General features: G+C 52.2%; 1 protein-coding gene across 1 annotated transcript in view; it reads right to left on the bottom strand.

The window, feature by feature from the left end:
* Positions 1-6,596: 6,596 nt before the first annotated feature.
* Positions 6,597-11,178, bottom strand: part of EN1 (engrailed homeobox 1) — a 5,662-nt gene continuing 1,080 nt past the window's right edge. The window contains exons 1-2 of the mRNA XM_079132188.1: positions 10,784-11,178; positions 6,597-7,705 (exon numbers count right to left, since the gene is read on the bottom strand). The exon at positions 10,784-11,178 is cut by the window's right edge and continues 1,080 nt beyond it. Of these exons, the coding sequence (XP_078988314.1) occupies positions 7,389-7,705; positions 10,784-11,178 (712 nt within the window). The 3' untranslated portion in view covers positions 6,597-7,388. The remainder of the gene's footprint in view (positions 7,706-10,783) is intronic.

The raw sequence follows: 11,178 nt of genomic DNA, 5'->3' as shown, positions 1-11,178 counted from the left end.
CCAAGCAACTCCCGGGCTCATCACGCTGCGAAGCCCCAGTCCAAGAGGCTGGAGGAGGCTGGCCGCCGGAGGGCGGCCTCCGAAGCAAAAACGGAAACCTTGGAGCGAAGACCAGGGCGAACAGAGAGATCCAGGAGCCCACAGAAAAAGACACAAGCGGAAAGAAGGGGAAAGCCATCCCAGCTTAGACACAGATCGAAACTGCAAAAAGTCCCCGGGAGAACTGGGAAGGGTGGCGTCTGGAGCCTGAATCCTGAGTGCGGCTCCCTGCCTTTCGCCCCGAGTCTGGAGCTGCGAGGTGGCATGGCCTTTCTCCTGTGCGTCCCCAGCTCGCGCAAGGGCAGGGCCTGCGCCCCACACTGGGCGTGCAGATCTGGGGTTTCCTGGGTAGAAGGCAAGGTGCGCTCAGAGGCCCCAGGATGCCCCCATCTTCAGTCACCGATTGGAGAGCCGGGGGCTCAGAGCAGTCCCGCCTGTGGCCAAAGCTGTTCTGACCGGAAGTGCATGTGATAAGCGTCCTCCGTGGACTGTGCGGAGCACAGACAACTGCAGCCGGAGTGGAGCCAAGCCAAAGTACAGGATGCCTGGATGGGGAGTGCTGTTTCAGTAGATCTAGACTGGACCCAAGAGAGGGAGGAAGGTGTGAGGGTGAAAACCGCGGATCATAGGGAAAGGGGGTGCTCTTAATCTGGGAAAAGATAGGCTCCCCGGGGCAACCTAATCTGACACCCGGGTGGGAGGCGTGGAGTGGGGCGCGTGGGCAGAAATTCGGCCGCCAGTTACCAGCATGAAAAGGAAAGGGACTGGAGGCGCTGAGGTCTGCTCCTACTTAAGATTGGAAGAAAGAAAGAATAATAGCACTTAAGTCAGTGCCAAAATCTAAGTCCTATGGATAGGGATTGATACTGTCCTGTGTGAATGCGAATCATGATACATAATTGCAGTGAAAACTTAAACGTGATTAGGTGTGACTTTGGCAAGATGACCCTTGGCCTCATTTGTCTTATCTGTAAAATGGGTATGATAATATCAAATTCAAAGAAACGTGTGTGGTTGAAAATAAATGTGTCAACCAATTAACAATATGCCCAGCTGGCTTTCATACGTAATGTTTATTATTCATATTAATTTCTGGAGTGTCATCTTATGAATTGCCTCCACTCTTCCAAATGGACAGCTCATGTATTTGGAGTGAGGGGAGGGAGAAGTCAAGAGAGACGGTCCGGAAGTGGTTACTGGAACTTGCTTTTGTTTTCTTCCGCATCTACCTTGTCTTCAGCTCGGAGGAAGTGGAGTCCGTTTAATGGCTGCTTCTCCCCTGGGGGTAGAAGCCTCTGCATCTGCACAGCTTTAGCACTCAGGTGTCACACTGTTCACTTTTTCAGGGAGCAGTTCTGAGGGCCTTTCTGCAGGAATTGATTGCTCTCTGTTGGAGCCCAAGCCCGCTCTGGCAGGAGTGGTGGAAGAATCCGAAATCCTCCTGGGTCCCTAGGTCCTTGGACTCCAATCTTGCCCACAGGAGGCTCCCTCCCCTCTGTGCTGTAATTGCTTTTCCTGAGGTACCTGCAATACTGATCTTTGCGCTGGGAGGATGGAGCTCCACCAACCCATGCCCCTGTTTGATGGCAAGGGGCAGGGGGGAATATGTTGGTGGCTGTTGGTCCCTAATTTGGGCCACGTTTCTACCACATTCCCCAACAGAGCTGAAGGAGAAGGCTTATGCCCACTGCTTCTATACCTCTCTGTATCCCATCTCCCAACAATCAGCTTTCCCTACTACACCCCAGCCACACCACCAAAGCTGAATCAGGAGCTGTTGATAAGAATCGTCTCCTAAGGATAAAATGTGCCTGCCCTACATCGTGGTAAATCTGTTTTTTTCTATCACCCACACCAGAGTTCCTCCATTCATTTGGACTGAAATCTTCCCAGACACCCTCAAAACGAGCCATTCCCGTGTCTGGGCTGTGGTGGAGAACTGCAGCATGCAGTTCTGACTGCACCTGCACAGTGGCACCGCAGCCAGGAAAAATTGAACACAGACACAAACTCAGGAGCAAATGGCAGTGGCCCATGACTTACTGAGCTCCCTGAGAAATCTGTTCAGGAAGTTGCCTGCCCTGGGCCTGCTCCACCCCCAAAAGGTACAATCAGGCAGGCGCCTGGTGCACAAGCTGGAGAGAGACTTAGGTGAGGGTCTGTGTCTGAGCCCAGTCACCAGAACTCAGCTGCCCCCTGAGAAAGAAAAGCAGCTACTTGTCCTCACCCCTGCCTACCCTGACTCCAGTCTTCCCTACTTCCATACCACTGACCCATCTACCTCAGCCCCAGTTCTCCCTGGTGGCCTCCATGGAGAGCAGGGGATAGGCCAATTTGTCCTGGGCCCTAGGAATGAGGTCCTGTCACCTACTTTGGCTAGGAATGAAAGCACACCAATCAGGCCATACAGGTATGTGACACCAGTATACATATACCTGGCCCACGTGTGTATGCTATGAACACACCTCTGAACATCAGTCCATTTATATTTGCAGATATGCACATTTTCCCTGTGTGCACATGGGTGTGTGCATGCTTGTACATTTGTATGTGCGGAAGCCTCTTCATATATATGTCATGCCCACTTGATAGCAGGGGTCGGAGGGCTTTTTCTTCTCATTTGCTGTTGGCTTTTGAATGAGGCACTTTCCCTCTCAGAATTTTTTTTTCCAGCCCATAAAATGAAACCTTTTTTATTCAAGAATTCTCTGAGGACAAGGATGTTCCAACACTGGGACTGCATTAAACACCTGGTCTAATGCATTTGGGGAGGGTAAGGTGGGGGCCAGCAGAGTCACCAGCCATCCTTACTTCTACAAGTCACCATGCAAGAGCAACACCCTCATCTGAGTCCAGAGTAGAAGGAGACAGCTGGAGCCTCTAGTGTGGCTAAGAGGGATGGAAAGATACTGTGCCTCCTGTCCCTGGCAGGGGTGATCACAGTCTTCAGTTTGAATGCACTGTGATACCTAGCTTAAATGGGCCCAGGCTGTCTGGCAAAGCCAGGAGAGGACTGCTGGATGGATGGCCTCCCTGCCCCTCTTTCCCACTTGTGTTCATGCTGTGCCTGCATGATAGAAGCAGAAGAGTGTGCTGCCTATATAGCCAGAGGAATGGCTTTTCTTGAGCACACAAAGAAAAAGCTAAGCTGAACACTGGAGGAATTGACGGTCACCAGAGAAGCCACAGCAGACACCTTGATCCATATGAAGAAGGTGACCAGGACCTCTCCAGCCCTGGTCTTGGCTTGCTGTGCCTCTAGGAGTCAGCCAAAGCTCATCCCTGCCCTTGCAGCTTGGCCTTGAGGGACTTTTTTCACTGAGGGCAGTGGCTTCCAGGTGGCTTTGTCTCTGGAAGACCTGCCATAGATAACAGACAGGGAGGCCAGGGAGAAGACAGGCTAGCCACTCTCTGTGCCCTGGCAGCTCCATCTAGGGCATCTCTGACCTGGGTACACATATACACACCCACAAACAACAATCGCTATTGGTCAGGACCCATATACCAGAGGCACACACTGCCACTCCAAGCCTAAATAAATAATACATCAATATTACCCCTTATATAAACTGCTGCCACATGGTCCACTCTACGAACACATAAGCACACACAGACTTAAGAAGCAGTCACACACAGTCACATAACAAAATACCTTCTCCTTCCACATCACTTTCTCCTCCACCCACATACACAGCCCCCACTTCACACATATGCACCCTACTGAAGGAGAAAAAGTTTCCAGGGAGCAAACAGAGACCTTTGCCCTCAGAAACAGCCCAGGATCAATACTGTTTAGACTCAGCTAGCATGTATCTCCTCCTAGGTTGAGGAAGATTTAAGTTTATGGTTCAATCCAATCTTGGCGGGGGAAAGGCAGAAAATGAGGAAGTTAGAATGATATGCTCAAGTATTTATCTCCATGCAGCCCCAGACTTTAATACACAGGCGGTTCACTAAGCCAGCCCATAAATCAGAGAAATCAATGCCTGTTGATGATCATTATTACTTTTGCTTTTTTAAAAACAGGGGGTGCAAGAAAAAGGTCTAACTGGAGTCCTCCCCTCTTCTCTGCCCCCACCAGGAAGACAGAATATTCAAAAGTGGGGAGGGCAACATGGGAGAGTCATTCTGGATGATGACATTAAAGGCTTGGGCAGATTATTATGGTATAAGTGACCTAAAGAGGCACAGGCATGAGGAGACACATGAGTCCTGAGAGCTTCAGTTTCTTCTACTGAATGATGAAGAAAACGTCCACGACGATTGGAAGATAAAAGGAGATAATGAGCAAGAAATCAAATTACATAATAATGACACTCAGTCCATACACTGTTCTAACATAATCCTGGGGAGGGGTAACCACCTCCTCCTAATCCTAATCCCACTGGGTTCTTGGGGTTGAGGAATAGCTCTTGGCTTTGATCTCTTGAAAGAGAGGAAGAAGAACCTCAAAGAATGGGACATTTCCTGAAGTTGCTGCTCATGTTGTCTCTGTGTCCTCTCTGTCCCAGGCCTGAATTGGTGGTCTTGGGGGGCTTAGGTACCCTAATGGGCCACAGTGGGGAAGAGAAAGGAGGGTACATCAGTTCCCAGGCTTCAAAATTATAAGTTTCTCTGTAGAGCTGAATGCCTCCATCACACCAGGATGTGCCCAGAGAGAAGACAGGGCCAAGATCACCCCAAAGCCCTGAGTTAGAGGATGGGTACATTGAGTCCCACTCCTCAGACTCTGCAGCGTTCAAAGATTCCCAGCTCCACTCCCAAGGAAAGCAAAATATATAGTTCCAGTCACTAGCAAGGGCCCATTTCACTAATTCCAGCTCTACCCACAGGATGGTTTGAGTACCTATTATGTGCAGGAGTTACTTAAGACAACAATGGTGGGGTGAGAGGAAGGGAAATACTGCAATAAAATTGGGGACCCATGCCAATAGCAAATGCTCATTCCAGCTCCACTCCAGGTCACCAAGCCCCAAGTTCCTAAAACTGCATGCAGGGACTTGGAGGGAGTCTTATCTTCCTGGGTATGGGACCTACCACTGTCATTTCTCTGGCCAGGAGTCAGATGAACATGGGACTAAATCAAGGGGATTTTTTCAAGAAAAAGATGTGGAATGATTAGCCATTCTCATATCACATAAAATCAATTTGGCAAAAACAACAGAAAATAAACCCAAGGGAAGAGCACAGAGAACAGGGTTCCCACGCATGCACAAAAACACACCTGTAAACATTCCAAACGTGCAAACGCAAATGAGTGCATTACACACATTGTGAACTCACAAACGTCCAATTATGCATCTAATCACTGAGAAATGAACACCCAGTTGCACCCATATAATAATACACACAAAACTGGTAGGAACTTAAATGCACCAATATCTGCACACTATCACATATGCACACAAGTGTATGGACACCTACCTATCTAGTCACCTACATGTATTCAGGCACATGCATACATATTGCACAAGAGAAGAAAAAAAAAAAAAAAAAAAAAAAAAGACCAAACCAGAATTCACAAAAAAAAAAAACTGGACAAAGGAGAGATGACACCTCCTGAGGAGGGGCCTCCCTTTCCTCCTCCTAAGTGCTGAATGTGTGTATTGTGGTCAGAGCAATGCCTACCCTAGAAGGACTGGACCCAGGTTCAATGGCAAGAATGCAGACATTTCTCTCTGGGATATCCAGGTGTCCTAACTGTACTTGGGCTTGTATACAGTGCGCCCCCTTAGTGAAGAAGTAAGGTTTAATGTGAGGACTAGGCAGACCTGTGTTCACGGCCCAAGGTAGGGCCAGCGGTGGCCATTCCTCACGGCTTTCCCAGCATTCGGGCCTCCTTCCTCACCCTCCCACCCCTCCCACCCCCCGCTTTGTGGGACAGTAGGATCCAAGCCTACCGATTTTCCTTGGGCCACCCCAGACCCACCGCTTGTTAGCAGAATCACTCCCCCAAACGACGAGGAGCAAAGTCCAGGCTGCAAAGAGGCCCAGCGGAAGCATCCCTCTCTCTAGTGGGTCCCTTAGCAGGAGAGGCAGCCCCGCACCTCTGACCGCCCTGGGAAGGCCTTCTGCCTTTGGAGGAAAAAAATCTCTAACAAAACCCCACAGGGGAGGGAAAAAGAAGAAAAAAAGAAAGAAAAGAAAGAGAAAGAAAAAAACTTGAAAAGGAAAGATTCAGGCTGGCACAAGGAGCAGGTTGAACAGGAGGCCTTAGCCGGCTGGGCCACAACCAGTCGGGGCGTAACCAGCAGCCCGGCAACCCCAACCGTGTTTCCCAAGCCTGGGCTAGGCTTTTGGCCTTTGGGTTCCCTTGAACGAAATCGGAAACTAGGTGTGTCCCGCCAGACCCTCCAGACCAGGGCCAAATCCAAATCTGAGCCGATTCTGCTACCGCGCTCCTCCTTTGACCCCCGAATTCGTTTTGCGTGGATCGCAAGGCCTGGCCGGAGACGCCGGGGCGTTCTACCCCTGGAGCGCGCGCGGTGGCGCCGGGGCCACAGCGTGCCCGGGCCCACGCCTTTCCCGAGCCCGCAAAGATGAGGGCCGCCAGGAGCTCGTGAGCACAGTGTACACTTTATTTCAGACTACAGGTTTCTGAACATAATAAAATCTTTGGCTTGTAGCGGCGGTTCAGTCTCGCAGTCTGTGGGGTCGTATTTCTCAACGAGTCTCCGGCAAACATAAGGGGGACAGGACAGACAGACCGACAGAAGGGTCCTGGGAGGTAGGGGAGAGGCGAAGGGCAGACACGCTAGGAAACACACACTCACGCACACAAAGAAAAGTCCCAGAGAAACAAGGGCCAGCGATGCGGGGCAGGAGGTACTAGGGAAGCAAAAACATTCAAAAGAAAACGGCAACGAAAACGAAACTGGGCCGGGGGCAGCGAGGCGGGAGGGGGGCATAAAATAATTATAATAATTATAATAATTATAACAATAATAATAAAGGAGATTAATAAAAATGTCCAGCAAATAGAGATCGCTACACATTTGTTTTCCTTACCTGAAATTAAATATATACAAGATCGTAAGCGGTTTGGCTAGATAGAGCTTTAAGGAGTTCGCAGTTTCGTCCCTTATACTGTGAATAGAGAATAGATCATATTTTTTTCGATAGCACCTGTCCGAGTCTTTCTCTCTTTTCAACAATGTTTCGTTCAAACGTGGCTGTCCACTCTGAGGATCTGTCTGTCTGTCTCTCTCTCTGTCTCTCTTCCCTGTTGCTCCCTCCCTCCTTTGCGCTGATTATTTCTCCCCAGGCGCGGGGCCGGAGAGGCGGCGGCGGCGGTGCCAGGAGGGGGCGCGGGCGCGGCGGCCGGACCGCGCGGCCCCGGCCGGCCGCAGCTACTCGCTCTCGTCTTTGTCCTGGACCGTGGTGGTAGAGTGGTTGTACAGTCCCTGGGCCATGAGGTGCAGCGCCAGGCCATTTTTAATGCCTGTAGCTTTCTTGATCTTGGCACGCTTGTTCTGGAACCAGATCTTGATCTGGGACTCGTTGAGGCTGAGCTCCTGGGCCAGGGTCTGCCGCCGCTGCTCGGTGATGTAGCGGTTCGCCTGGAACTCCGCCTTGAGTCTCTGCAGCTGCTCGGCCGTGAACGCCGTCCGCGGCCGCTTGTCCTCCTTCTCGTTCTTCTTCTTCTTCAGCTTCCTGGTGCGCGGACCTGCAGCGGCGGAGAGGACCGGGTGGGGGTGGGGACGAAGGGCAGAGGGGAGCGGGGGAGAGGGCAGAGGAAGTCGTGAGAATGGCAGAGCCCAGCCGGGATCCGGCCCGCGCTTCCGGGGTGATCGCGGAGCCCTACTGGGTCCCCAGCTGCCAATCCCTCCATCGAAGAGCCCTTTGCTGAGCCACTGAGGTCTACGGGTACCTTTCTGGGGGAAGAGCCGGGGAGGAAAACTAGCCGAGGTTGTAGGTGCACCCCACATCCTAATTCAGAACAGAAGAATCCGGGGACAGACTTAAATCACAGCACTTCCTGGCCAAGAAGGCGGGAATCCAAGATAGTGATTTGGAACCCCATACTGCCTAGTCCAGAGCTGGAGGTCAGAGGCCTACTATTTTCACAACTCTAGAGTGAAAATGATTGGGCAGTAAGGGCAGGCTCTGGAAGGACGGCCGGCCTGCAAACTGATCTTCCTTTTTTTCTTAAGAAGTTACATACACGTAGGCACCTATAACAAGAACCATTGCTTGTAGCCATTGACCAGAATACAAGACAGGGAAGAAGCTGTGAGAAGGTTGCCCAGCCCCAGAGAATTTGGTGTTTGCTCTCTCTGCCTCTTCTTTCTCTATGGCCTAAAGAAAAACAAAAACAAAAACAAAAACAAAAACCAGAAACACTTGCTAGGGCTGGTGGGAGACACTGACTGTTCCTCCCCCTCTGAAGGAAAAGAAGAGGTCCTCCCTCAACTGCAGAGGCCTATGGTGGGGGATGTACTCAGTTTTGCTTCTTGGATAATACCAACAAGAAAAAGAGGGTCTTTTCCATTCCTCCACCCAGCTTCACAGTCAGGGTGCCCCTTGTCTCTTCTTTGAACCCACATGCTGCAATTTCAGGATCAAAAACTCCTGAATAACAAAAATAGGCCAGACTCACTTTCTCTGCCCACTAATGCCATTTGCAAGGAGACATATCTCTTTTCCAGTCCATGAGCAAAATAGGGGCAGAAAGGGGATGACAGACAATTCCTAGAGAAATTTGTGCTAAAACCCTAGTAGGGGCATGGGAAGAGGTCCACACAGGAAAACTCCTCAGAAAAGTAAAGTCTCCCTCAAATGCCACTCTGAAAGGAGGGATGCTATGGGGTCCAGCCCTGGAGAAGGAAGGAGACCCAGAGACAAATCAGAAGAAGCTTCGACTTCTGGTCCATGCCTGGAAAGCCTACACCTGTGTCCTGTGACTTCTATGCCCAGATCTCCTGGCCTTGACTTGCTGGGCCTTGTCTTGATGATGGGAGCATGCAAGTTAAGTCCCTGTCGGGCCTGTTACTCTCCAAAACTGTCAGGAAAGAAGGGTCTTTGCCAGAATCTCCAAACATAGCAGCAGAGGGGTAAGCTGGGCAGCTGGCTCCTGGGGCAGGCTACCCGTCTGGGATCACCAGCTGTCCTATGACAAAGAGTCCAGGCCTAAGCAGACTGTGTAGTGACTCTGGTCTAGCTTGGGGATCATCCCCCTGAACTGCCCAAACAGAAGAAAGATCAGGTCCTCTGCCTGCCAGGCCCATGAGAAGGAAAGCCATCACAAACAAAGACAAGGCCCCCCCCCCCCAGAGCAGGACTGGGGTTTAGATTAGTAATTAGGTGAACCGGCAGAAGCGGCCCAGGAAATGTGTACATCCCCAGAAAGGCCCCACTGCGCGTTGTGTGTCTGGGGCATGTTGGAGTGTTGTGTATGTGTGTGCGCAGAGGCACGGACACTTGTAATAAAATCGTAGCCTCCCGGCCAGACCGAGCCACACAGCCTGACAGCTCAATCACTCTATCCATCAGGCGAGTCAATCAAAGCAGCTTTTCGGAGGTTCAGGGAGCCCGACGTGTCAATAACGGGGCTCGAGATGGCGGGGGCTGATAGCGCTCATCGATCCGCGCCCGCCCGGCGGTAGTACTGCGGTGAGAGACCAGCCAGAGGAGAATGTAGCTACACTGTGCCGCCCGCCCCCCCCCCCCCCCCCCCCCCCCCCCGGCAGACCCCGGGCTCCTGGAACCCTGATAGTGGACAGAGCCCCTGCTACTTTCTTAGTGGTTCCCACTGGACTCTAAGGCGCTGCCGGACTGGTGTGTCTGGCAGGCCTTGGTCTTCTTTCCCGTGGCTCAGCATCTGTCCCAGGGCAGGTCTTGGCCTTGGGTTCGCCAAACGCAAGGGGACACCGAACAAGAGTGAAAGGAGAGCAGAGAAAACCAGCCTGTGGCTGGCAGAAATCTCCTAATTGGCAGATGTTCATAAGGACAGAGTGAACGAAGGAAAACGCAAGGCCGGGGAGAAACTGCCGAAGAGGCCGGCTGTCCGCCTTCGCCCTGCTTTCAAGCCTAAGCCTGACCTGCTTTCTCTCCTTTCCCACTGTCTAACAGCTCCAAAGAACCAGAGGCCCAGACATCACCTTCCACCTTCCTGGTAACCGCCCTTCACAGGATTCTACACACCCGGATCCGACTCTCTGGCTCCCTGACTGGAAGAGGAGGATGGCGTTCAATGACTTTTCTCCCTTCCTGTGTTTCCCCATATATGCCCCATCTATGTAAATGGACTCTCTGCAGAATATATCAAGATTATGTTTTTATCTGTAATAACAGGTAGCGAATGTTATTTCGCTGGTCAAAAGTCTTCCTTCCTCCGCCGGACCAGACTAGTGGATTTCAGATCCAAATCACTAGGCCTGTCTTCCTGCCAGCTCGAAACACTCCTTTCCTTGGAAGAAAGATCAATGACTAATTGTACATCTTTCTTAAGAATAATAAAGATAAAACACAAAAGGCGGCCCCAGGGGCTCAGAGTTCAAAAATCAAAGAATCCAGACCCCCCCCCGTGCCAGGAACTGTAGTTTCCCGGGTGGTGGACTCAGAGGCCAGGATGGCAGATGTGGGCACATTCGGTTGTAGCTGGAACCGGGGTGAGGAGGAGTAAGCAGGCTTGCGAGATGAGAGCGCCTGAATCTGGGTTTGTTTTCCCCAGCGCCACAGCTTGTTGTTCTGGGGACGTCGGCGGGACCGGAAGGCACTGCGCAGCCCGGGTTTAGGTACTCACCAGAGGACGGACGATCCGAGTAGCGAGTGCAGTAGACCCAGGCGGGCCAGACGAGGGGCTGCTGTGAGTCAGTTTTGACCACGGGCCCACCGTTGGCTGAGCCCATAAGTAGGATGGCAGGGTTGCCGTGCTCCGGGTACTTTGCGCTCTGCGCGCTGGGACTCCCCGCGCCGCCTCCACTGCCGCCGCCGCCGGCGTCCGGGGGTTTGGCTGCTGCTGCTGCTGCTGCTGCCGCCGCTGCCACAGCCGCTGCAGCCGCCGCCGCCGCCGCCGCAGCAGCCGGGTTCCCGGCTTTGGACGCGCCCGCGCCGGCGGCGGTGGCAGGCTGGGAACCGTCGGGTGGGCCACAGTTCGCGTCCGCGGCGCACAGGAGCGAGGCAGCGCCCGGCGCCCGC

The sequence above is a fragment of the Sciurus vulgaris genome (genome assembly GCF_902686455.1).
Source record: "Sciurus vulgaris genome assembly, chromosome: 3".
NCBI lineage: Eukaryota > Metazoa > Chordata > Mammalia > Rodentia > Sciuridae > Sciurus > Sciurus vulgaris.
This window is presented reverse-complemented; position numbering and strand designations above follow the sequence as displayed.